The sequence below is a fragment of the Ochlerotatus camptorhynchus genome, unplaced genomic scaffold, assembly GCF_037179485.1.
Source record: "Ochlerotatus camptorhynchus isolate MF236.1 unplaced genomic scaffold, CSIRO-AGI_Acam_v1.1 ptg000284l, whole genome shotgun sequence".
NCBI lineage: Eukaryota > Metazoa > Arthropoda > Insecta > Diptera > Culicidae > Ochlerotatus > Ochlerotatus camptorhynchus.
The window spans coordinates 1,516,395-1,544,220 of record NW_027040773.1 but is presented as its reverse complement, the minus strand read 5'-3'; the positions used below and the strand labels follow the sequence as shown (position 1 = coordinate 1,544,220).

General features: G+C 39.6%; 2 protein-coding genes across 2 annotated transcripts; one reads left to right on the top strand and one right to left on the bottom strand.

Annotated features, from left to right (window-relative positions):
- The first annotated feature begins 4,259 nt into the window (after positions 1-4,259).
- Positions 4,260-6,817, top strand: LOC135706648 (zinc finger protein 345-like). Its single transcript, XM_065228293.1, has 4 exons — positions 4,260-4,403; positions 4,502-4,561; positions 4,635-5,967; positions 6,040-6,817. The coding sequence occupies exons 1-4, from the start codon at positions 4,311-4,313 to the stop codon at positions 6,810-6,812; spliced, it is 2,259 nt and encodes a 752-aa protein (XP_065084365.1). The 5' UTR covers positions 4,260-4,310; the 3' UTR covers positions 6,813-6,817.
- A 15,295-nt stretch (positions 6,818-22,112) lies between these two features.
- Positions 22,113-24,665, bottom strand: Uba2 (Ubiquitin-like activating enzyme 2). The gene is made up of 5 exons (XM_065228292.1): positions 24,524-24,665; positions 24,290-24,462; positions 24,010-24,164; positions 23,659-23,946; positions 22,113-23,588 (listed from the first exon to the last, which is right to left on the bottom strand). Exons 2-5 carry the CDS (start codon positions 24,431-24,433, stop codon positions 22,238-22,240), a joined length of 1,938 nt encoding a protein of 645 aa, XP_065084364.1. The 5' UTR covers positions 24,434-24,462; positions 24,524-24,665; the 3' UTR covers positions 22,113-22,237.
- Positions 24,666-27,826: the final 3,161 nt, after the last annotated feature.

The window sequence follows — 27,826 nt, the reverse complement described above, 5'->3', positions numbered from 1 at the left end:
CAGCAGATGTACCTAAAATGTACAGACAAGTTCTGATACATAGATCACATAGGAAGTATCAGAAAATTCTATTTCGAAAGAAAAGTTCCGAACCATTGAAAGAGATAGAGCTGAATACGGTTACCTATGGGACGGCTGCTGCACCGTTTCTGGCAACACGATCGTTGAACCAGCTAGCCGACGACGAAAAGGACGATTTTCCAGAAGCCAGCGCCGAAATAAAGAAGTCGTTCTACATTGATGATGTCTTGACCGGAGCTAACTCCCTGGTTGAAGCTGTTAAGCTGCAGAAGGACTTGATTGCATTGCTACAAAGAGGTGGTTTTGGTCTTCATAAATGGTGCGCCAATCATCCGAAGCTGTTGAAAGAGATTCCTGTGGAAGCTCAGGAAAAGCAGATGAATTTTGAAGATTGCGAAGTTAATGGGGTGATCAAGACGCTTGGATTGTTCTGGGATCCAACCGAAGACCAATTTATGTTCCGAGTATCACCGATAAATGAAGCCCTGAAGAAACCAACGAAGCGCCAGGTGTTATCGGAGACAGCAAAGATTTATAATCCGCTTGGTCTTCTTGCGCCGACCGTGATAATTTCCAAATTGATTATGCAGCAACTGTGGATGAATAAAATAGGATGGGATGAGCACATACCGAATGATTTACTGCAAACTTGGAACCGATTTAGATCCGAACTTTGTGGAATCGCATCGGAAAAGATCGAGCGTAGGGTGACATCAGACGATGCAGTTAAGTTGGAGCTGCATGGATTCGCGGACGCTTCCGGTGTTGCTTACGGCTGCTGTATATACATGCGAAGTGTTAAGGATGATGGAACGGCTGATATGAAGCTTATGTGTGGTAAATCGAGGGTCGCTCCCATGAAAGAACTGCAGAGAAGTGTCAAATCAGATGCAAAGCCTACTGAGATGACTATTCCACGACTTGAGTTATGTGCGGCGTTGCTTTTGGCACGACAAATGAAGGCAGTTTGTGAAGCTTTGGACTTTACACCAGATCAAGTGGTGTTGTGGTCCGACTCCAGCATTGTACTTTGTTGGTTACAAAGACTGAAGCAAGAAACATCGGTATTCGTTAGAAATCATGTTGCGAAAATAAACAATTTACAACCTGGATCGAATTGGAATCATGTGTCATCGAAGTCGAACCCTGCGGACGTGGTATCTCGGGGATTATTTCCAATGGAGTTGATGAAAAGCGAGCTGTGGTGGCATGGTCCACTATTTCTTCGGGTGAACGAGCACGACGATAATGTTCCAGTAGCAGAGCAGAAGGAATACGTTGAAGATGCTGATGTTGTTATGTTGCTAGCAGTGCATGAAAATCGACCATATGAAGTTTTAATGGCAAGCAGCAATTTTCGGCGACTGCAGCGTGTGTTCGGCTACGTTGCCCGCTTTATATTTAACTGCAGGACGAAAAATACGAGCGAGAAACGTACTGGACACAATTTGACTCTGCATGACCTGGAAGATGGATTAAAGATGATGGTGATTTGTGTACAACTGGAAGTGTATGCTGATGAAATTGATTATATTCTGAAGGGTAAATCCATCAAGGGCAAGTTAAAGAACTTGAATCCTGTGGTGGACAAGTGTATCCTGCGAGTTGGTGGTCGAATCCGGCACTCTGACCTTCCCAAGGACCAGAAGCATCCAATGATATTGCCAGAAAACAACCGTTTCACAGAAACTTTGATCTCGGCTCTTCATAAGGAACATCTCCATCTCGGTTTGAATGGTTTACTAGCGGTCGTACGAAAGAAATTTTGGCCAGTCAATGCTAAAAGGACGATTCATCGTGTACTACGAAAGTGCGTTACCTGTTACAGAATGAAGCCAAAGACTTTGGATCAGTATATGGGTGATCTTCCTAGCGTTCGGGTAACCGCAGCCCAGCCGTTTTGCCGAACAGGAGTTGATTACGCAGGACCATTTTACCTTAAGCAAGGACGAGGTAAAAGTGCACTGAAAGCATACGTAAGCTTGTTTGTGTGCATGAGTACAAAAGCGATTCATTTGGAGTTGGTGTCATCGTTGACGACCGATGGATTCATAGCTGCTCTGCACCGATTTGTCGGACGTCGTGGAAATGTATCAGAGTTGTACTCAGATAACGGCACAAATTTTACTGGAGCATCAAAGGAACTAGTTGAGCTGAGACAACTTTTGAAGTCTCAAACTCTTGAGCAGAAAGTGAGCGAATTTTGCCAACAGCGAGAAATCAATTGGCACTTTATCGCTCCAAGAGCACCTCACCAAGGAGGTCTATGGGAATCGAACGTGAAGAGCATGAAAACCCATCTCTACAAATCGTTGTCAGAAAGCCACCTGACATACGAAGAAATGAATACTCTTTTGATACAAATTGAGGCTATATTAAACTCAAGGCCATTGATTCCTATGAATGACGATCCGATCGATTACGAAGCTCTAAGTCCGGGCCATTTTTTGATCGGTCGAGAGCTGACATCCGTTGCAGAACCGATCTACGAAAATCTGAGGGATGGAGTTCTATCGAGATACCAACTGGTTCAGAAGAGAAAACAATCATTCTGGCGCCGGTGGTCAAACGAGTACATCACATCTCTTCAAAAGCGAAGCAAATGGTTGAAAGAACCTGCCTTACTGCGGAATGGAATGCTTGTTATTCTGCAAGAAGATAATATGCCGCCCCAATCCTGGAAGTTAGGCAGAATCATCGAAACACACCCTGGAAAGGATGGCGTTACACGGGTAGTCACAGTACGTACGAAGAATGGCACCTTCCGTAGACCGACAACCAAGATAGCTGTATTGCCAATCGTCGATAACAGTTGAACGGCACAGAAGGAGGATTGAGGTATCCACCTCACCTGGGGGAGAATGTTCATCGAAAAATCAAAGAAATTTGGATCAGTGCAAATACTTTCCTACACCCTAACCACTGTAAACATTCATAATTAACCCACCCCTGTTTTACTGTCTTGATTTTCTTGCTATTTCGTCAGACCGGAAATCCTCAATAACAAAACTCAGTTACAATAAAGTTATCGTTCAGTAAACACGTTTTTATACAGTCCATTGATTCGCTTTCGCGCTGAGCAATCCGAAAGAACATATAGCTTGGGACTACTTGGCCCCGTTGTTCTGGTACTGAGTGAGCCAAAAATAATAATGATTTTCTTCGGGACCCAGTGGTCTTAGAGTTACCTTAGAGTATTTTCTTAATATTGAAAAATGGGTACTTTTTCCCCTTCTTTGAAAACCTGTTCTGGAATAAAAATGACTAAAAGAGATTCATTATTGATTCAGTGCAAAAGTGACGGCATTTTGCAAGTGCAAATCAGTTATATATGACGGGATTAGAGAGAAAATGGAAGCCCTAAAAGACCAACTGAACCCAGAAGAGTACGGAAAACTGAAAGGTAGAATATTTTTCGTTTATTTTGATTTTTCTGTAATTCGTTCAGCATTATCTTATTTTGTTTCCGGATGCACTGCGTTATAACTATAACTATAGTTTCAGGTTATCTGAATCCTGTTCCATTACGGTGCTGGTTGTGGCTCAATACAGCTTCTATTAAAAGCTTTGAAGGCCCACATCCTGTAGTATCACCCCCAGAAAGCTGGACAAGTTAATGACCACTTGCCGGATGTTAAGCCGATGGAAGTAAAGCAAGTGCTGGAGGAGGATAGGATGGACAAGTATCGCATAAAAAATCCCTTCTATTACCGCAGCAAACCGACAAAAGCAGACCTCAGGGAACTTGCATCGGCAGCTGTCTATAATCTATACATCAAATATTCAATTAATTTTTGCTTGATTTGAACTAATAAAAAAAGTGATTTGTTTGATTATTTTAATTTGAGCTTTGTGTGATGATTTTAAGATGAATTTTGACGTATTTATTATTGATGGTAATGAGTCCTAAAGGCTTGTTTTTTTTTTCTAAAAAATGAATTTTATGAAGTACTCGTGAAATACTCATTAATGAGTAAAGTTGGTTTTACTCATTTCATGAGTTAAGCCACATTTCTTTGAAATGGGTACTTTTTTTTCTCATTAATGGGTACTTCGGGGTTAGCGTGTTGAATATTTTCTGAGTGCAAACCGCAATCAATATGGAGATGGATTCTGCCGTAATATTGTTTTTTACCAATTTTATCACATTTTTGGCAACGCTGTACAACAAATAAACAAATCGGAAAGTGTCAGAAATAGTTTATTGAATTTGATTGTTGATCGCAAGCGGAGTGAATTTATTCAAAATATAAAATTAGGATCTTTGTTTCACTCAAATTCAATTGGACATGGATTACATAGAAAACATTTGCCGGATCTGTTTGGGTGGTGGAAGCATGGATATCGACTTTCTGCTGGTTAACATCTTTGAGTCTCAGAATGTAAGTTCTATATTAGAAGTAGGTCATTGATTGGATCGTATAGGTATAACGGTATAACCATTATTAAATAATTTTATAAATTTTAATCGTTTTAACAGGACATTTCAAGCCCGGAATTCTCAATAGCCGAATTACTGCAGACTATCTGTGGATTGGAGGTCAGAATTTATCTTATTGTAGAATCCTAAAGCAGAAGTTCTATTGTGTAAATGTGGGTTTCTTTCATTTCAGTTATCTGAGGATGACTTCTATCCGAAAAACATCTGCTCGATGTGCCTTTCGCGCTTGGAAGAAGCTTACAGACTTCGTCAGCAGTCTCAACAATCGCAGGAAGCTCTATACGATATGCTGTTTACCAAGACAGCCACTTCTGAGCTGGCTTTCGAGGTGAATGTTGAAGAGCTGGACGACGGAAGATTGTATGAAGTAGAATATTTGGATGAACAAGAATCATTGCTGTTGGAAATAGACGTAGACGATCAGAGTGATGTCAAGATCGAGGACGTACTGTCGGAGCAAGTTATCGATCACACAAACCATCAGAAGGTGCTCTGCTGTGGTTGTGATGCGGCCTTTGAAACGGAACGCCAATTGAGGAAGCATTCTTTTAGTAAGCACCGTCCTCGAGGGGATACGGATATATCAGAGGGAAAAGTTCATTGCCACGTATGTTATGCACTATTCTCAAATGAATACAAATTAGATATCCATAGAGCAGGGAAACATAATGTGCCGCCATTGAAGAAGTGCAAGTTCTGTGGATGTAACTTTTTCTCATCGAATGGACTGCTGCAGCATAAGAGGACTTTTCATGAGGACAGAATGTACAAATGCTGTGGATGTAGATTTTCTTGCTTCGAAAAGGAGGAGCTCCTCTGCCATTCCGTCAATCATAGAAGTGAATCTATTGAAAATTACGAAGACAGGCCTTACCAGTGCGTGATTTGCTTGTCGCGGTTCCAAACGCTACAAGAGAGGCGAACACATGAGCGCTTTCCGTACAGGATGCTTAGTGCAAGGCAGGAAGAAAAGGACGAGGAAGTAACCGTAACAGTTTTGAGGTGTTGCGGTTGCGCTAAAGTGTTTTCGTTGATGAGTGAATTGAACTCTCATCAGGAAGAGATCCATTTGCCGCAGAGAATTGATTGCCTAGAGGAAATGCCAATTGAATGCGGAGGATGCTACAAACGGTTTAAAAATAATTCCTTCCTTAATAAGCATCTCCGGCGAGCTGCAGATAAGAAGCTTTATGCGTGTAGCAAATGTAGTGTAGCGCGTCGTACGCTCAAGGAGCTGATTGAACATGAAGCGACTCACACTGGACAAAGCGCATTTATTTGCTGTGGATGCCGGAAGCGATTCGAATCACAACATGCCTTGGAGCAACATTCGATAGAAGAACATGCAAATCGGCCGAAGGTCTACTATAACGACGAGCAGGATACTGAAAGACCATTTGAATGCAAGATTTGCTACCGAAGGTACAAATCCGCCAGAGACCTCCGCGGTCATCAACGATTTGTGTATTACGAGAAGGTTCACGTTTGTGACACATGTGGAAAAGGTAAATGTCGTATAATTGTTTAGGAGGAACGAAGGATTTTTCGTTGAGAGCTAATTCTTAATCATTTCTTAGGCTTCGCTCAAGAGAACAGTCTGGACGTGCATATGGCCACCCATAAGACGAAAGCGGAATTTCCTTGTCCGATCTGTGGGAAGAAGTACAAACACGGATCCAACGTGCGGAACTGTATGGTACGTCACGAGCGTCCTAAGCAACATAAGTGCAAGATATGTAACGTAACCTTCCCAGCTGCATCCAATCTCTACTCGCACATGATTTCCCATTCCGAAGATCGTCGCTACAAGTGCGACGTGTGCGGCCAATCATTCAAGCGCAGTTTTCACTTACGGAAGCACATGAACACGCATACCAGCGAGAAAAACTACCCTTGCAAGTACTGCTCATCAAAGTTCTGTTCGACCACTGAGCTGTACAAGCACGAGATTCGCCATACCGGGATGTACCCGTATGAGTGTGAGATTTGCGACAAAAAGCTTACGACTCGTCAGGTTTTCATTAAGCACTATGAATCGCATGTCGAGGAAGCGGAAAAAGTGTTCCAGTGCAATTTGTGCCCGTTGAAATACAGCCAGGATCATTTCCTGTCCAACCATATTAAGTACAAACACCGAATCGAACCGCAGGATAAGCATTGGAATGATAAATTCAATCGAAAGGGCCCCAACAGACTGAAAGGAGGCATTAGATGGGCCGGAGTCAGGGGCAAATACTCCGCTAATACATCGCCCCTGGAGGAGGAAATAGAAATGTATGAAGATGAACAGGTTGAAGTTGAAGCAATTGAGTCCATCGATGAAGTGGAAACCAAGGTGAATCATAAGTAGGTTGATCAGAGTTAATAAATAACATTTTTTTGCTACAAATACCTACCTAAAGTTTATTTATACCAAATGACATCAGTCCGAATGCCATTAGATCAAATGGCTTACTGCAGTGAGTATGCAGAGCTAATTCTTGGCTAGGAAGATCGGGGAGGAAACATGCGATACTGCCTCATAACCAAATGGTTCTCGTAATATGTATTCTTGAGAATTCAACATAATAACTGTTGAAAAACAATTAAAATACTATAGATTTAGAGCAAATTTATTTTTATGGATTCGATAATTTTAGACAATTGAATATCTTATGTTCTGCCGTGCAAGCACCATATTCTGAACGGTTAAGAAGATATCAATGTAAAAAAATCTGAATGAAAACTATTTTGCTCTATTTAAGAATTATTTCTTCTCATAGACGTGTAAACTGAACATCTAAGTACTGGTATAAAATAAATCTGTATACATAATTAATCAAATTTTATTAAGCGAAAACATTTAAGAAATCGACCATGCATTCCATATGCAATAACCAACAGAAAACACCGCTCCGTCAACACTTCTGCAATCAAATTCAACACCTGGATGATCACTCGACCCTATGCGCCAACACATCGTAAGCTTGACGCAGCAATCAGCTGATGGTTACCTGAAAGCGCGACTACGGGACATAAAAATTATTAAAATCGCTCGCCTTTATTTAGCATATAGGGGAAATGGCTCTAACGTTGGCCTATGGATCTAAGATTGGGCCCATCGCTAAAAATCTGCTATTTATCTATTTTATCTAAATGAACGCGTCATTGGGACGGTACTAATGGATATTTATGGTCGCTATTGAAAATTTAGTTGATTAGGGGGAGGTTGCTCATCGATTCTTCCAGTCCGCCTCCTAGCAGCGTGCTATAAGGTACCAGGTGGTAACAGGGTAGTTGATCGATAGCTCGATGGCGTCATTTCGTTATTGTTTGCAATGAGAAATTCTCATAGCATGCGTTGACGATGAGATGTTGTCGAGTTGTTGATTAGCAACCATCGTGGTAACTCACCGATTACCTGTCGATCTGCCAAGTTTGGAAAGACGTCTGCATTGAATTATCTCAAATATCACAAGAAATTCCGAGTAGCTGAGTGGAATGGAGATAAGTTAAGCATTAGGTACAGGACCAAGTCTCCCCTGGGTGGTGCCAGAAGATGAGCGCAATAGACTCATCAAGTTGCCATAAGGCACGAAATGAGACTATTGCATGGCTGGGTAGTCAAAGTCCTCCATTCGTTAGTTATTTCGTTAGTATTATTTATTTATTATTTATTGCTATCCAACGATGTACCTTCCCTCACTTAAACAGTCAGGTATCTTGTGCACCTTAAGTTACGCATGGGGCCAACGTGAAACACTTCTATCCTGGGTTGCTGCTTGCTTTTTCCTTGGCCTGGACCCTGGTTAGATTTATGTCAACTTGTTTGATTACTTTGTTAAGCCTCCGTTGCCTTGAGTTAACACATATGGCTCAATTGTTTATCTTGTTTCTCCCCCTTTTTATCTCTCGTTGTTGCTGTGTTTGTCTCTTGTGACAATAATCCTCCCTATTGCCCTGCCCTAGAATGGGGGGTTTGACGATGGTTTGTCAAGTTTCATTTTGCATTTGTTTTTGTTTTCATCAAAGTTATTTATATAAGAAATATAATATTACCATATAATTGTTATTTAAGGTTTGCTTTTGTAATTGCACGATAAATAGTTTACGTCAATTGAAACATTGAGTTGTATAAACTTGACGAATCATACCTCTAACATAGTAGTAGTTACAGTGTCGCATGATTGAACAACCACTGCCTGCAACTAGTGTTTAAGAGGCTGGCAGGGTTGACTACGGATCAAAACGATCATAACTCTAACACTAACGCTCATTCATTGCACTTTTAGTTATAAAGTAGTTCTGTTTTCCTAGTTATTGATCTATGCTTCTTTTTATTGTTTTTATACTTTTTCAATAATCTGCCTACGTTTCTTTTTCTTTGTTTTCCATTTTATCTTTATTCTCTTTTTATTGTTCTGCTCTTCTTTTGTTTTGTTTGTTCAGATATAACTAATACTAATACCTCTTTGTTTCCTCTCAAATGTTTCGTCTCTAATTTGTCTGCTATATCCCACCATCACGACGAGAGATGAGCTACCCTACATAGTACACGCCTACCCTAATAAAATTGTTATGGTTATTTTCCTTAACGACGTGTTCTGGGTATAATCCAAACCATTTGTGGAATAGTTCAATCATTTGGGTTATCATTCGTTTATGGTATATTTTTATTAGGGTATATGGGCGCCCAAAATAGTATGCCGCAAGTATGAGGGGCTCGGTGGCCTTAGAGCAACCGTTTATGCTTACTGAGCAGAACATCCTGAGTCTAATCTCAAGCCCATCCACATCAAGATTCGTCAATCGTTTTATTCAAGCTGGCAAATGCTCGTTACCGATGGAATGCTGTTTTTCGGATTTGCGGGGCTGTGGGGTATTTTGGTGATGGTGGTTCCTGTTGGCAGAATGCAGGAAGAGGAGGTAAAGTATCTGTATGATACATAAAACATGTTAGTTTGGCTTTCAGAGGGTCGCAATGGCGATTAGCTGTAACGATGAGCAACGTGATGAGCGAGCAATCAGAGATCATTCTTGCTTCTTGCGGGTAAGAATTGTCATTGTGGTATCTCATAGTTTCATGATTCCGAGGATTGGCATTTTGGCTGTGATGAGCAATTGCAAGCCTGGTTTTATTTGTTAATATGACTACATGGTAATAACAGCAACTCGATGATTAAAAAGGAGCTCGTTTGCCTAGTAGCAAACGTTTTTGCTTACTGAGCAGATGACCGTGGGTTCAATCCCAAGCTCCTTCGCGTTATACGATCGTTAGAACATCAGTTCAGCTTATCGTTTACCAAAACGAACCCTGCTGCAAACCCAACCCTCTTACCCAACATCCCTGTGATTCCTCGTGGAAGTGCAGAGGGCTCCTCGGCTTCCATCAAAGTGAGTGTCACGTCAACACATTCCTACCCATTCCTTTCTTGACCTGCGTTCAGGCGCGGCTGGCGCTGGTATTGCTTAATTCGAGATCACAAGTTTTTACACATTGAGGATGATTGCTAGTCCCAAGCATCGTCTATTGGTTCTCTGTGTAATTACAGCTGGTCTGGCAATAACAGAGTAGCAACCGTCGATTGCTGATTTTATGTATGGACCCAAATTAGGAGCATTTAGACCGACATTACATCCATTTCCCCTAACTTTTCCATATATGGTTTGGATGATACCTCGGAACACGTCGTTAAGCAAAATAACCATAATTTTTTTATTAGGGTACCGGCCTTAGCGGAGGAAAGATCTTTTTCGAGGTGCACGAAGAATATGGTGTACCAAAACAGGCGGCATCTGACAACTTGGAATAATACTATTAAACATATTTTATCAACCGATGTACTTCCAAAAATTTCTTCACTTAAAAAGAATGCGACTGAAATTTTGATCTACTGTCAAAATTTCAATCGCATGAAAAGCGCAGCCAAAATGAAGGAAATCTATCAAAGTTTATTATGCGTATCCTCTTCGGTAAATCTGGCAACTGAAACATCTGGGATGAAAGCGTAAAAAGTGAAGAAATCTTTGGAAATGCCTTTAATGTATTCAGAGACGGCAACAACTTCTTCAAAGACATCAGGAAGTTATCTCTTCAAATTACCGTACAATCAGTGTTTGGTCCCAATTAGGTCAAATCCCATTTGGTACGTGTATTCGTTAATGCCGGACCGACCGTATTATAGAAATCCAGTGACAACCGTGATATAGGAATCTTGACTGTTCATTATTATTACTTATGTCCGGTACTGTATATTAACATATCAACTTAAACAGTTAACTTACAAAATTACATTCAAATAACATTCTCAACCATTAATTATTATTATTATTATTGCCAATAATTATTTTATTACGCATCTATGGATTAATTCCTGGTGGTAGCTGCAGCTTGTTGCCTACCCTTGGCCACATACCGTAGAGTTTCAGCAGATCATTTGTCTTTGTTAGTTTCGGCCCCTGGGGCCGCTTTACGTTTCGGTCTTGCCTTGGTCGTCGGAAGGACTACGGAGAGTATTATAGGCTTCTTCGTTTTCTTTGCTGCAGCTTTACCAACAGTGGGATTGTTATTCTTGTCCTTCTGGCCTTGAGGATTCTTCGACTTTGAATCCGCTCCCGGCTTCTTCGGTGCCTTTGGTTTTGGCTCAACTTTCTGCTTGGGTATGGGTTTACGTTTAGCCGTAGTTTTAGATTGTTCTTCTCTCTCTGCAGCTTTCAATGCTTTTTTCTGTTCTTTCTTCAGCACATTCCAATGGTCGACTGAGAAGACAATCGATCCCGAAAAACCCGATCCGGAAGTGTGAATATAGGTATTCTCTTTCAGTCCTTTATCAATGGCTTTCTTGCAGTATAATTTGACCCTTTTGGACGGTGCATCGTTATTCTCGCTGACATATTTCACAATCCGCTGGATGGACACACCTAACCGTCTATTTTCGTTCAGCTTTTCCATTGCTTCATAAACCATTTTGTCATACGTTTTCGATTTGACAGCATTACGGGGAGCAAGCTTAGCCTTCGGTACTGATGATGGTTTGGGATCTACGGGAACGAGTTGTGGGGATTTCTCAGTTTCATCAGTTTCCTCACTGTTATTACCTGTTTCCTCTTCACTTTCATCAGCAGTTCCTTCCGGTTCCGAGTCATTTTCTTCGGATTCCGATGAGCTTTCCTTCCGGGGAACTAACCCTGATTTGATCGAGGGCGGAGACTCAGTATCTACGGTTTTTTCGTCCGAAGAGCTCATCTTTGGTGATTTAAAACTGTACAAGAAAGTAATTTGTCAAACATTACTCACAATTTTAGGACCTGAAAAGGTATGACATACCACACTTTGTTCTACATAAAAGCACATGACATTGTGATAAAAACCACAAAAGCTAACGGTGATAAATAAAGTATATACTATCTTCAATAAATACTTCAAGAGCAAATTTTCATTATGTCGTAAGTAACATTCGCAATGAATAACCGAAAAGTTATTCTCTGTCCAGACTGGAGAGTTAAAACATGTTATAACGGTTGTCAAATAATTGCAACACAGAAACCAACATCAAGATAGCGCTATAACATGTTATAACTCTGTAGTCTGAACGTACTATTAACGATTTAAAATTAATTAATTAATTAATTCTAGATAGAGCTGGAATTAGGGCGTAACAGCTTTTGTAAACAATGACTTCTCTCGATGTTTTCTAGAAATTCAAGGCACGCCCACGCTAATACCCCGTTCACATTATAGCGTATATCACGTGATATACGCTGTATTGCAATGAGCACTCATACATCTAGTTTTCACTGGAAATCCTTAGTATGAGTGTTCATTGCAAGACAGCCTATATTACGTGATATAGGCTGTAATGTGAACGGGGTATAACCAACATAACCATCGGGTAGAAGAAGTCTTCTTCTATCCGATGAGGATGTTGGTTTGCATGGGCGAGCCTTGAATTTCTAGAAATCATCGATAGAAGTCATTGTTTACAAAAGCTGTTAGGTCCTAATTCCAGCTCTATCTAGAATTTATCTTTATTAGGGAGGCCTCCCTTACACAGCAAAAAAAAATGTAATATCGATCAACGTAATTCAAGCTGATGTATGAAATAATGATGTAATAGCAAAAAGCAGATGCAATATTACATCAATGGATGTAATTTTGTTCGCAAAATCGATGTACATCGTACAATGTGATATTACACAACCGATGGATTGACCTGGTTGCAGCAGTTTCGATGTAATATTCAACAACTTTTTTTGCTGTGTAGCTCAGTCGGTAGAGACGCAGCTACAAAGCAAGACCATGCTGGAGGTGGCTGGGTTCAATTCCCAGTCCGGTCTAGGAATTTTTCGGGTTGGAAAATTTCTCGACTTCCCTGGGCATAGAAGTATGATTGGACTTGCCACACAATTATACCAATGCAAAAATGGTACAGGCATCGAAAGCTCTTAATTAATAACTGTGGAAGTGCGTCTAGAACACTAAGTTGAGAGCACGCAATAAGCTAATATGCGATATGCAATAAGCTTGAAATGCGAAGAAGAAGAAGAAGAAGAAGAGGGAGGCTTTCAGCCTGGGGCTGGTTCGCCTCCAACGATTTAAAATTGGCTCACAGAATGGCGGTCAATTTACTGATTGCGTTTGATTACATTGACAAAATGCATCAACAATTTTTGTTGTTGAATAAACGATATTTTTTTAAATTAAAAAATATGTTGCTTTGAATTTAAAATAAAATATTGTTGGTTCAACCATAACCAATTTTTAAAACAAAAATATCGAATTGTTCAGTTCAAAAAAGTTTTTTTTTTTGTTTCAACTACATGAAATTTCTTTGCGTGTAGCCTATTGGTCCCAACACGCTATTTCAAAACTACCCAAATTTGGGTAGAATCCACCCATATCTGTCAAAACTAAACCTACCCAAAAATGGGTAAACTGTGTTGGGAGTGACAAGTTGACAAATGAACAACATTGACATCAATCCGATCGACGTTGTTCATTTGTCAACTTGCCACTCCCAACACAGTTTACCCATTTTTGGGTAGGTTTAGTTTTGACGGATCTGGGTAGATCCTACCCAAATTTGGGTAGTTTTGAAATAGCGTGAAGCAAACGATTAACGTATACACACTAAGATTTTTTTTACAGAACATTGTAATTTTTTACCGAATATGGAACAGCTGAACATTCGGTAATCGATTCGGTAATTTTTATGTTTTACAGTACATTCAGTAAATTTATATTCAGCTGAGCTGTCAAAATTTACCGATACATACTGTAAATTTTGCATATACCGCTCTGTAAATTTTTACCGAAAATGCTGTAAAATGTTTACCGGTCGATCTAAAATTTGTTCGGTAAAAATTACCGATTGTTTTGTTACTGCATTTTTTATGGATGCATGGATTATTCTTTCTTTTTTCAAATTTGAAGTTAACAATAAGATAAATAGGTTATTTGGTATATTTTTTTTCTACGAATGTTATTAGCTACAATGTCTTTAATATGCATGCATTTTCCGTCTGTGTCGGAAAACTGTTAACAGCATTGTGATTTGGAACATGAAGGTACCCATAGAGTTCATATTCCTTCATTCTCTGAATTCGGTGGATGCATTTTCCCGATGCATCTTTTCACTTCTGCAGGGAACACAAATGCTGATAGCGCATGGATAGTGATGGAGGTGGTGCCCGAGCTGACCGTAGGAAAAACACATGATGGGATCTTCATTCATCTTGAGAACCATCTAAAAAATATAATCGAAATTAATAATAAAAACAATAATAATAGTAATAATAGTTTTAATTTTACTTACTAACGAAAGAGATCTTCTGTTCCTCCATCGAGAGCTTAAATTTGTTGGAGTATTTACACATTTTTCAAACACTTTCCAATTGCGCACTTTATAACACCGGAGAAACGAGTCATAACCAACTTTAAAAAGGTGGGCAATAAATAAGTTTGACAGCACGTAATTCACAAATCGTTCGGTACTTTTTCAAAAATATCGTACTTAACTGTACAGTTTGTTTTGTAAAACATTTTTTTTACTGTACACACGTAATAGTTTTTTACAGTATTACGGAATTGCAGCCATTTACAGGTTCAATCCGTAATTTTATTTACAGTTTACGGTAATTTTCTGTAAATTACAGAAATTCGTCACTTTTAAATGCTGAAAAGCGGAAAAACACCGTATTTTACAGAACAATCGGTAAAAATTGTATTTTACAGACTAAGTTCAGCAAAAAAAGTACCGAACATAATTTAAGAAGTTTGGTGTGACACCAAATTTATATTTTGGGTTTCAGCAAAACAGTTTGCTGAAATGGGTTCAGCATAATATTTTACTGGAATTCAGAATTAACATTTTTGGCATTGCCGACACCCAGCAAACAGACGAATGTCAGAGTATTTGCTGATAATCAGTAAATTGAACTTCTTAATGACAGTCGGGAAAAGCTTGGCTACACTATCTACTTCAAATTTTATTTTTCATTGACGTTTTTTCGTTGCCGTGCTTCCAGGCACGGTACGTTTTTGTTTTTTTTTTACTATGAGATATTATAAAGTTTCGTGTATACATGGAGCAATGAAAATTGTTGTCGAAAGCGATAGACAACTGGGATGCCGAGAAATTGTTTTGTAAGTTGATTTTTTAGTTATAAATTATGTTTTTGCAGGCTCCAGTGTTTTTTTTGCAAGCATATAATTGGAGGATAGCAGGAAAGTTGATTTTCTTGCACATGTAAAATTGCCCCACGGGCCCCGCGGATAAAAAAGTACTCTGAAATTTACTAATTGCCAATGAATAAAATTGTGATTTGCTGTATCGTACTTTTAAATGTGTTTTTTATGTGATTGTGATTAAAAAAAGAAAATACAATAATTTGACAGCTGGTTCCGAACTATGAAGCTGAAACTTGCTGAAGAATCAGTAGAAACGGATATAATTAAATTTACTGTTGTTTCAGTAATATTTCGTTGAAATTTTCTGGAAAATCAGTTAAACGCTGTCATTTACATTTATGCGGCAGCTTCAGCAATGCATAACAGATTTACTGAAAATTCAGTAAAACGTTGTCATTTTGACAGAAGTTCGAATTGCTGGAAGTTTCAGCAACATTATTTTGCTGGAAGGTTTGCTGATCTTTCGTCAAGTCCAAAATCAGCAAAATTTTGCTGATTTCCAGTGATTTAAATTTGGTGTGTATGTCTGAGATTTCATTGATAATGAAATATTCAAAATCTAAATAAAATCTTATACCAAAATGCATGGAATTACCGAACTCTTAGAATTTTCTTAAGTTTGAGATGCTTAGTTTTATGACATACGGACGCTATGTGATTTCATTACAGAAAGCATCAACAAAAGATCATTGCTTGTGCAAAATCAATAAACTTTTAAGGCTCCCCCAATCGAGGTCCCAATCGTTGTTATGAAATAAATATAATCAAATTTATTGGTTCCCATAAAATAATAGTAAGGCTCAATGTCATATTATTGGTCGCACTCAACAAAAAGTTGCCTTGACGCAATTTGTTTGAATAACATATTTACGAGTTTTTATTTAACCGTAATTTAGCAAAATAAAATAAATGCAACAGGCCCTCTAGGCCCCTCCAGATTAATTTTCTAGCTATGCCAATGGTCGTTGGATGTATACATGTAAGGGACATGGATGTAATGTCGCCCCTAATTTGGGCCCATACATAAATTCAGCACGAATTCTAAACTCAGCTACTTAAACTTTCCAAGTGTTTGTAATATGTCGTACAATTGTTATGTTCAGCCATTTTGGATTTGAAATGGCAATGAGTACCTTTTTTCGTGGCCGTAGTAGCTTTTGTCACTTCTGCTTGAATGTTCTTTAAATATTGTGTCTAAAGTTCTTTTTGTCTGTCCTATGTATATTTTGTCATACTGGGAACAGGATACTTGGTAAACTCCAGTTTTTGCTAAATCGTTAACTGGGTGTTTCCTAATCTTGTCTTTAGCTGGTTTTTCTAAAATTTAAAATTTTCTCAATTCAGTTCGTAATGGTCTGGTTACGTTATGGTCTTAATCTACAGACAGTCGGCGTATGCTGTTATTGGTGTTAATGTAGTCAATGATCTTTTGTATTCGTTGTTTCTGTGTTTTCAATTAGCCTGGATGGTTTTTCTTGGGTATCCGTTTAGTCTAGCTTTCTCAAATATATAGTCTAACACTTTTTTTCTTTCCTGTTACACTAAGTGCTAAAGTCTCTAGTCTATGGATCATGTGATGAAAAGCAGCCACTTTATGTTCATGAGAATGGTTGGAAGTGTTTGGTTTAACTCGTCTAGTATTTGTCGGTTTTCTATAGATTTCAAATGTCATAACGGCACAAAAGCATTTGTAAATGAACTTTCTAAGGCCCTTAACACGCGAACCAAAGTACGCCCACGCAAATCAACAACATCATCGGATAGGGGCAACTATCACCTTTCCGAAAGTGGTATTGGTTTGCGTGGGCGTACTTTGGTTCGCGTGTAAAGGGCCTTAGAAAGTTCATTTACAAATGCTTTTGTGCCGTTATCAAATGTTATGCCTGACATACACACTTCCCTAGCTCAGTCGGTAAAGGCGCAGCTACAAAGCAAGACCATGCTATAGGCTACTGTGTTCGATTCCCGGTCCGGTCTAGGAATTTTTCGGGTTGTGAAATTTCACGACTTCGCTGGGCATAGAGTAGGATTGAACTTACCACACAATTATACTAATGCAAAAATGATACCTACAGACATCGAAAGCTCTCCATTAAGGTGTGAAGTTCACCGTTCCGAAAAAATAATTACGTCTTGATTTATCATAAAATCAGTGTCAACATTTCAAAGGGGCGTAATTGCATTTGTAAACAATGGCTTTAGCCTTCGATTTCTCGTGAATAAAAGCTCAATCATGAAGATTAATGACACCAGCGGATAGAATAATGTTACCTTTACCAGCTAGCATTGTTAATTTGGAGAGGTGAACTTTTATTTGCGAGAAATCGACGGCTAAAGCCATTGTTTACAAAATCAATTACGCCCCTTTAAAATGTTGGCACTGAAATATTGAAAAAATCTAAAAAATCACATTTTTTTCTAATTCTTTAAAGAAAATTCACGTGCAAAAATATTTTTTGTAAGTTTTCATGGCACAAAGTTGGACTCAAAAAATCACAAATCATCGAGCTTTCGGTTTTGCTGAGAGTTTAATTATTTTTATGATGAGATAGATTTTTTTTTGTTTATTAATTTATTTGATAAGGCTCAAACGAATTAAGTTTACAGAGCCGAGGATTCTTGGACAATATACAATACATCTTTGGCAGCAACTTGCTAAAACTCTACACTGGACCCCTTTTATTGATAAATTTGGCTTCTATGAGCCTCTATTTCAAATCAACACACAGACGTTCCTAGGCTATGGTGCCCGTTTGGTCACTGTTGTTTTTGTGCTGATCCAAATAGTTTTGATAATATAATTGCGCATTCTTGTTTTTTTAAAAGGTTGATTTTCGTCCCAGTCTTGTCTTCTGTCGTCACTTATTTTGTCATTTTGTCTTGTGTATTAACCCCCACTTGTCTTGTTTATTGTGTCAACTTGTGTCTATTGTCCTTCCCCATCTGTTACTCTGTCATGACTAATTTCATTACAGGATAATATGGTTATTTCTCGATTAAAGGGTGATACGGTCAAAATTTGGTCAATATCAACTTGACGTATTTCTTTCAATTTTGCATTTAAAAAACCTGAACACCCCTCATTTTGAAGGTATGTGTGTGTAGAATGTTGCTCCTATTTTGATTTTGGAATTCACTCTTCAGTTGTCAAAATGCCGTCCAAGCAAGAAGAGCAGCGTATCAAAATTTTGCTCGCGCATCGCGAAAATCCGAGCTACTCGCACGCAAAGTTGGCAAAATCGCTAAAAGTTGCCAAATCAACCGTTACAAATGTAATTAAAGTGTTTGGGGAACGTTTGTCGACAGCCAGGAAGTCTGGATTGGGGGGAAATCGAAAACCGGAAACCGCTGAGACGACAAAGAGAGTTGCCGGTAGTTTCAAGCGAAACCCTAACCTCTCTCTCCGAGATGCCGCAAATAAGCTGGGTGTATCGTCTACAACCGTGCATCGAGCCAAAAAACGAGCCGGACTATCGACTTACAAGAAGGTAGTGACTCCAAATCGCGATGATAAACAAAATACGACGGCCAAAGCGCGATCCCGGAGGCTGTACACGACGATGCTGACGAAGTTTGACTGCGTGGTAATGGACGACGAAACCTACGTCAAAGCCGACTACAAGCAGCTTCCGGGACAGGAGTTTTATACGGCAAAAGGAAGGGGAAAGGTTGCAGATGTTTTCAAGCACATGAAACTGTCAAAGTTTGCAAAGAAATATCTGGTTTGGCAAGCCATCTGTACCTGTGGCTTGAAAAGCAGCATTTTCATAGCTTCCGGGACGGTCAACCAAGAAATTTACGTGAAAGAGTGTTTGAATAAACCGAGGAATAAACGTCTGCTGCCTTTCCTGAAGAAACACGGTTGTTCCGTACTGTTTTGGCCGGATTTGGCATCTTGCCATTACGGTAAAAAGGCCATGGAGTGGTACGCCGCCAACAACGTGCAGGTGGTTCCCAAGGACAAGAACCCTCCCAACACGCCAGAGCTCCGCCCAATTGAGAAATACTGGGCTATTGTCAAGCGGAACCTAAAGAAGACAAAAAAAACTGCTAAGGGCGAGCAGCAGTTCAAGGCAAACTGGCTTTCTGCGGCGAAGAAGGTGGACAAGGTGGCTGTACAAAATCTGATGGCAGGGGTCAAGCGTAAGGCCCGGCAATTCGGATTTGGAAAAGCGGAAGCCTAACTGATTATTTTTCCTGAATTTTATACTAATTGAACTTGAAAAAGAAATTTAATTTGATTTTTTAAATAAACGATTTCACCGATTTACACGCGTTTTCCCTTGACCAAATTTTGACCGTATCACCCTTTACTTTTTCAAAGGGAAGCACCAGCTCCTGCAAATAATGCATCCGATCGGTGATCCGGCGCAACCGGCAGCTCGCACACGCTTATCAACACCACCAGCAGGTAGAGGAAATTTTCCCCTATCTGATGATAGTGCCAGCCCGCGTGGGCGAGCCACCAGTTAAGCCAAATCAACGACCAAACGCACCGCCTACAAAAGCCGATACGCTCCCTTGAAAAAGTTATCGATATTTCTACTAATTAATGAATTATTGACAATTACCTCTCATGATCCTTGGCTCTGATTTTAACTTACCACTTTTTGATTATTTATCAAATACCTCTCCCAGAATATATAACTCCCCGATGCCTTGTTGGTTTCTGGTCTCATTTGGATTGGTCCTGAATTTGTTTGACATCCTGTTCGAAGTAATTCTTTGAGTTCCAGCTTGTACGTGTCTCACGTCATATGATTCGCCATTCATAAAGATAATGGGTTAAAAGAGAGTAAAACATACATAAAGGTAGATTAGTATTAGTTGTACTTGATCCAAACAATAGAAAGAAGCATAGATGAACTAATATATAACTAAAAGTGCAATGGATAAGTGTTAGTTCCGGGATCATTTTAGTGTTAGTAGTTATGTTAGTTTGATCCGTATTCAGCCCTGCCGGCCCCTCCAGCACTATTTGCAGCAATTGTGATAAGATTATGCGACACTGCTACTACTACTATGTTAGATGTATGACTTGTCAATTTTCGCAACGCAATGTCTTTCAATAAATCACTCAATCAATTTGATGTTTGAAAATTTGCTCAAAAGGGCTTTGTTGACACATCATACCTTACCGAAAACTAAAGCACAACAATCCTAATTCTTATTTCAAACCTATCAACATATTTAACATATCTTTCCTAAAACTTCACTTGTTCGTAAGCGCCTGGTTGAAGATATGACTTTCGCTATTGACATTGTCTGTAATTAACAAATACACTAAATAGGAAGATTTGTTATACAAGTTCATAGGCTAGTCGCCTCCCTAAGCGGACCCCCCGCGTCCTATCTTTTATGTTAATTAACTTTCTGAATTCTATAATTGAAGTTTATTTAATAAATAACTGAAATCTCTAATCTACCTACACAATCATAACCCATGCTTTTAAACTACAATTTAACGTGTTTCATGTACTTCTGGCTTTTACATATATTAATTATATCTTTGTTCGTCCCAGATGACACCTTCAAGTGACTAAAATGCTTCACTTTGAAGTTAGTTTCCAAGCTAATTTTAAATTGTATATTGTATAGGGTAAATGTTCCAACTACGCTCTCACGCTTCCACTATGTGGCACCACAAAAATACACATGGGTATGTCACAATAGAAGCACACCACAGTGGAAATCCCGAGTCATAGTTCAAACACTTATCCCAAATCAAAATGAAGCACATATAAGATTAGTTACAATACCATGTACAAAAATGATGTTTAACATTGTTTCCTGAGTAATACTTCAATGAAAACAACAATGAAAGCTTGTCACGCAAATAGAAGGAGCACTGTTGGGCACTTTCTGAAATATTTCAATAGTATAATTCCCTTGCAAACCCAAATAAATCTATCTCCGTAAAAATAAATAAAATAAGAGTGATTTGCGGCAAAACCCGCCAGTATCACACCCAACGTCAGTGCCTATACGTAAACAATAATAATAACAACAATAACAGCAAGGTGCAAAAACTAGCCAAGGGGAGGGTTGGACAATATACAATACATCTTAAAACTATAATCAAAAGATACAACACAATAAACACTTTATCTTCCGCTATCCAAAAAGCCTCCTCCATCAGAACTGGAGCTGCTTCCAGTAGTTTCATTGTATGGCGGTTACGCCAACGAGGGTCAGAGCACGTCCATTGCAGCAATGGGCGCAAAACGTGGTCAGCACTCACACACTCATCACGAAACGGTTGCTTTCGAAAGTCGACGACACACCGACCGAAAGAACTGCTGATGAAGAACAATGAGGAGGACCACACAATGGTTGCTGCCGAGAAAACAGACGATCGAGTGGTACACATCGAGAGTGGTCTGCTTTTGTCGACAGCCGAGTGAACACACTGGTGATGATATAGATAATATTTATAAATTTTCCCAAAATTTAAAAACAAAATATTTTCGGTGCGGTAAACTTCCGCTTAATAACTGTGGAAGTGCATCTATAGAACACTAAGTTGAGAGCAGCTAGTATGCGATAAGCAATAAGCTTGAAAGGCGAAGAATAAGAAGAGCGGTAACACTCCATCCCTCTCTTGTTCACAAGTGAACTTGATATTCCTATGTGCACTGATGTTAATGGCATCTAGAATGATTGGCAAAGATTCTCGCTTAAGATATCGCCTACATGTCTCCACCATCGTTTTGGAAGCAATCCCTTCTCCTTAAAATCACTCTCTAGTTTAGTCATGGTTCACACAAGAAAGGAGATAGAGGGTTACCCATTGGTGCTCCTTTCGGCCTGTTTTTTGAGCGGTTGTCATCATCGTTATCATCATACCACCTTCGGCAAGGTGACAAAAATGACCAATGGGAAGGATTGGCATAATGAAAAGAATGTTGTATTAATATCTAGGTACCTAGGCACTTATGATTATCATGGCAATTTCGGACACATCGTTCCATTCTCCCGCAGTTAATTTTAAGAGATACATTTATTATAGGAGTTCATTGCAAAATAGCCGCTTACAAGGGGCAACTATTACGCAAATCTACGGATAAAAACTTCGTACCCGACACTTCAACGCAAACGGTGTTCGTTCAGTTGATAACGATCAAATCGTCGTCATCATCATCATCATCATCGGTATTCGAAACGCGTGCCTTCTTCGACGAAGGTCCCTCACTTTCAGCTATCTTACGTTTTTCAGAACCGGAACTGCTGGGACCTGCAACGGCAGCTGAGGTACTAGGCTTATCGGATTCCTCCTCGATAATGCACATATCGTCATCATCGTCAGCAGCCGTTGACGGTGCAGAAGCTTTCGAATTACCATTCTGGCCGGAAGTTGATGGCTGAGCATCGTCTGTTTTCTTTTCTTCATCTTCTTTCGGTTTTAGCGTATCCATATCGGCAACAATGTCGAAGCTAGACTCGTCCCGACCAGGATCCTTGTGGATGACGGTAACCGTGAGTTCGTAATTCTGTACGAAATCATCCACTTTCAAGATGCATCCATCGACGATTTGCAGTTGATCCAGTTTCTTATCATTATTGCAGTCGGTTTCACCTTCCTCGGATGAAATCACAATTGTTCCCTTGCCATCAAGAATCACATCTGGATTGATCATGTTCAACGCCTTAATCAGAATGTCATCCCGTAACTCCTTGACGGTTACATTTTTAGTGTCCACTTTGAGTGTAACTTCCGGTTTAGCTGCACAAACGTAACACTTTGGATTCGGTGGATTCAAAGCTCGATCCGGAACGAACAGCTGATTGCGAGCATTCGGTCTCAGTCGCATATACACTGACTTGCACTTATCCAGTTCGCCTTGCAGCACGCGGAAGGCGTGCATGACAACGACTCCGGCGGTGATAGCGTTAGTCGTTGCAATCGCCGGAATGATATTTCCTGCCATAGACTTAATCTCGAACCGACTCTTTCTAGGGATGTTGAAAATTTGCGATCGAATATTGGCGCAAGCCGCCACAAAATCCATCGCATGCTTGTCGTCCTTATCCCACACGAGATGGTCGCCATCGGCCAGTTTCTCGAATTCGCCCTTCAAGGCGGAAATACTTTCGGCAAACACTTTCGCAGACTCGGTCAAACTAAGCACCTTTTGATCACGCAAAACCGTATCCGTTGGTGCAGCTTCACCCTCCTCCTCGAGAGCATCCCACTTGGCAGGATTCGGAGGGGTACGATTCTTCCACAAGTTCGACATACTCAACAGGTAGTTGATATCATCGTAGAACAACTTGTTGAATATCTTTTCCGCATCATATCCGCTCTGCTGAGCCCAGGTTCGAGTGTTTATCCGATCAACATTGCCCTTCTCATTGGCTTCAGCTGCTAGGGCACTCTCACCCGCCTTGGCTCCTGCTTCTGGATCAGCTGTGTCCGGTGACACATCCTCATCCTCGTTGCTCTCGCCGAACAATTGACTGCAATAGCGTAAAAATTAAACAGTTACTAATACTAAACAACATATCTTAGTGTTCATTTAAAACATACTTGAAAAGGTGCTTCGCCCAGACGATGCAATGGATCGGTTCCGAAGGCGTGTTCCTGATTGTACACCCAGGGAATGTTTTTTGCGCTGCCTTCGGAGTACACTCGTAACACTGAGTTAACCCACGTTTGATCAATTCTACTTGACCATTGTAACCCGCGGTGCCCGATTCGATCAACGGAACATCGGCAGTCAGACAGAGGCGATTAACGTGGTTCCGTGCGGCTCGGTTATCAAGCGCGTTCAATACCAGCTTGAACTGCTGGAAAAAGTTGACTCCGTAGTTGGAACTGCAAACATATCGATTACGTTGCTACATATGTAAAAAAATATAACAGCTATATTCCACTCACGTCGTAATACTGTCATGGTACGCCTTGATCTTCACGTTGGGATTGAAGCTAAGCGCACTCTCCCGCGCTACATTGGCTTTAGATTTACCTACGTGCTCCTTATGGAACAGGAATTGACGGTTCAAGTTACTAACATCGATCGTGTCTAAATCAATCTGAAAAATAAACATCTCAGTCAACGGAAAACATTTAACACCTGAGTTGGCATCACTGTCCTCTTCAGGGGTTGAGGTTATGATCCTGCTCTATAAAAGACGCTCAAAACAAACAACAAACTTACGATTTCGATGTCCTGAAATCCGGATAGGACCAAATTTTTCAGAATTTCACAACCGATTCCGCCAGCACCGACAACCAGGAGCTTTGATTTGGCAATCTTACCCTGTAGCTCCGGTTCAAAAACACCCGCAACTTGAGCCGCCATGTTTTGATGCTTATCACTCTTTTCGTCTGCTGCGGAGAGAGCAATAAACACATCATTTTTTCGTCCCGTGAAAATCAAACATCATCTTACCTGCAATATACTTCAACACAGGAACCTTAAAGGTCACGACTGCTACGTTAATTTGTGTAGTTTAGTGCGGAATTGCAGTTATTTTTTGCAAAATATTTTGCGTTGAGCGGTGATTAACGTTCCACCATCAAGAGAAAGCGGCTTGCAAACAATCAAAATTTTTCTCTTTTGTCTGACAGTTTTTGCAGCGACGCAGAGAGTACACGCTATTTCAAACTCCCTAAATTTGAGTAGGATACACGCTAACTTCTGCTTACTCACCAGGTGAGTCGATCGTACTCACTTTCGTCCGATGTATCGAGTTGTCAAAAATTGAGTAAACGAGAAATGTCAAACTGAGTAAAAGCCACTCAGTCAGCAAAATCCTGGACTTGGAAAAAATGCCAGTCATGTCGGAGGAAAGCTCATAGAAAATGTTACTCAAAACCGGCTGGAATGCCTTCAGGTAAGTACGAATTGCTTAGGGAAACGGTGTTGAACTATAGAGGTTGAACCGTTTTTTGCTCCGGTAGAATGAATCCGGAACAGGCAATTTACATTTCCTTGAATGAAAATCAAAATACAAAACCCTCCTCGCAACTGAAAATACCGGCGAGTGGATTTGACTCAGTCTACGTGAGAACGTAGTTTACTCAAAAGTGAGTCAACATAAGGCTACTCAATTTTGAGTAGCCATACTTGCCGCTGAGATGAGTACATTCGACTCAATTTTGAGTTGACCAGAATAAGCGTGTAAGTGAAACATACCATAATCGAGGGGTACGACACATCCAAATCTCAATTTAAGATGGTGAAAAAGCTCACGCGAGAGCTCCCCGCATAAGCGCGAACCATAAATTGACCTTACCGATAATGGTTATAAATTGTTTATAATCCCTGCTAAACTTCAACTGAAATGGTTATGGAACTTTACATGAACGTTTAATGATAAAGTTTTAACCTTAAGTATTATAGTTTTTTGGAAGTGGACCTTACAAATAATGGGTTGTTAAGAACCATTACCATTCAAAATTCTTGTTTTCTCCATACATTTTCGGAAAGAAAACTATACTAAAACATTTTAACTTATGGTTTGAGAACATTAATGGTAATGGTTATGGTAACCAGTAAGGTCCATGAATGGTTTTGTAACATCGATCAACTTTATGTGGAATATATCGCGAATTGGTTGCCTGTAAATTACTGATTACCAATTCACGATATATTTCACGTAAAGTTGAGTGATAATACAAAACCATTAATGGACCTTACTGACTACCATAACCATAACCATTAATGTTCTCAAACCATAAGTAAAAACGTTCTAATATAGTTCTCTTTCCAAAAATGTATGGAGAAAACAAGAATTTGGAATGGTAATGGTTCTTAACAACCCATTATTTGTAAGGTCCGCTTTCAAAAAACCATAACACATAAGGTTAAAACTTTATCACACAAACGTTCATGTAAAGTTCCATAACCATTTCAGTTGAAGTTTAGCAGGGATTATAAACAATTTATAACCATTATCGGTAAGGTCATGTGATGGTTCGCGTTTATGCGGGTCATGCTAGCGAATCAATCTACGAAAAATCTGTTTTTCATCTCTTTCATCTAAATCCATCTACTCACATCGCTTACCACCTTTTGCAGGAAATCTTCAAAATTGTCATCAATCTTCTCTCTATATATTATACATTTCATTTGACACATGATCTTCATTAACTTTTTGCAAGGCGTTGACTTATTAGTTGACTTATACATAGAAAAAAAAAAGTTGTTGAATATTACATCCAAACTGCTGCGTTTATTTCAAAAATATTCGTGTTGAAAATAAACGTATTTATTTTTGTTTGGTTTGACAGCTGTGCGAACAATAATAAATATGTTTATTTTAAACATGCTTCTCATACATACATATTTTGGAATTATTTGAGTATAGTTGCAGGGTAGAGCAAAATAAAACGGAAAGAAATGAAAAAAAAAGATCTTCGGGCAGGGCATCTTAATTCCTGCTCTTTTCGGGTGCGATTAAAGGTGACCTGTGGGTATTGGGGACCAGGTCCGGGATGCGAGGACCCGTCGGGGTGGGTGTCCGGGGGTTCCAGTTCAGTGGAACCGGTGCAAATTTGTGTTATTAGCGTCGTTTTGCCGTTTCTGCCTCGGTTTCTGCTACTGGTCCTCATACCGGTTTCTTTCCGTGTTCGATATCGGAGGAGGATCCGGAATGGATTCGGAATGGATGACCGTTTTCTGTTGAGGTTGAGCAAAGCTGGGGCAACTTTTCCGAATGTAATAAGAAGGAAATAAAAAGGCATGACACGTTTAAAACCGTTTACCCAAATCCTATATTGTTGAAATAAACATGCTTTTGAATTTAATTCAAACATAAATATTTTAGTTTTAAACATGCTTTCAATTTACTTTGAATAATTCATATGTTTAGAGTATAAACATTTATATTTTTGTTTTAAATGAACAAAATTCGTATCCGTGTATAACGTTGTACGATGTACATCGATTTTGCGAACAAAATTACATCCATTGATGTAATATTGCATCTGCTTTTTGCTATTACATCATTATTTCATACATCAGCTTGAATTACATTGATCGATATTATATTTTTTTTTTGCTGTGTACATTTTATAAATAATCAGCAATAGAAATTTGCCAAAAGGTATCCAGCTTTCCATGCTCGGTAATGGCGGCCTATTTGTATGAATAAATGTATCTTTCACTGTGCTATCTGGACGTTCGGTTTTTTACCCCTCTCTTTCCCTCTTCCAGGAACAGCAGAAAATGAAACAACATACGCCCTACAGTTAGTGTCAAAAAGCACAGTGAAGGATACATTTACTCATACAAACAGGCCGCCATTACCGAGCATCGAAAGGGTCAGCAACACTGCTAATGTAATTAAGATAGGCGCTGCTCGTATGGCTCTGGCTTTGACAGTTCGTTTGGCTCAAAATCAGGCAGTCCGCGTCCGCTCATATCTTATCCTAGACCCTCTCTAAAGCTTAATGGAGACCTTTTCCGTGCAGTCAATAATCATACAATAATAATAAAAAATTCCACCACTTGAAGATGTCAGGAAGTAACTCTCAGGTGGAAGAATATTTCATGGGCGATTCTCTCCAGTCGAATGCATTAACTTATCAACGACGCTCAACCACCAAGGAGACGTGACCTAGGGATATCGAGCGCAGGGGAGTTGGCCTGCATTTCTCACAAGTTCCGGATGGAATCTCGATCCATAACCAGTAAAAAAAAGGACCACCCGTAACAGAAATACCACCCCCTTCCCTTCCCGGGGCAATG

Bases quoted from the DNA above. Each gene is read 5' to 3' on its own strand.
- Uba2 (XM_065228292.1), bottom strand. From the start codon at position 24,433: ATGGCGGCTCAAGTTGCGGGTGTTTTTGAACCGGAGCTACAGGGTAAG. The intron at 23,947-24,009 runs GTGAGTGGAATA...ATATGTTTGCAG, and splicing joins TACCATGACAGTATTACGAC to TTCCAACTACGGAGTCAACT. The intron at 23,589-23,658 runs GTATGTTTTAAA...ACGCTATTGCAG, and splicing joins TGGGCGAAGCACCTTTTCAA to TCAATTGTTCGGCGAGAGCA.
- LOC135706648 (XM_065228293.1), top strand. From the start codon at position 4,311: ATGGATTACATAGAAAACATTTGCCGGATCTGTTTGGGTGGTGGAAGC. The intron at 4,404-4,501 runs GTAAGTTCTATA...TCGTTTTAACAG, and splicing joins ACATCTTTGAGTCTCAGAAT to GACATTTCAAGCCCGGAATT. The intron at 4,562-4,634 runs GTCAGAATTTAT...CTTTCATTTCAG, and splicing joins AGACTATCTGTGGATTGGAG to TTATCTGAGGATGACTTCTA.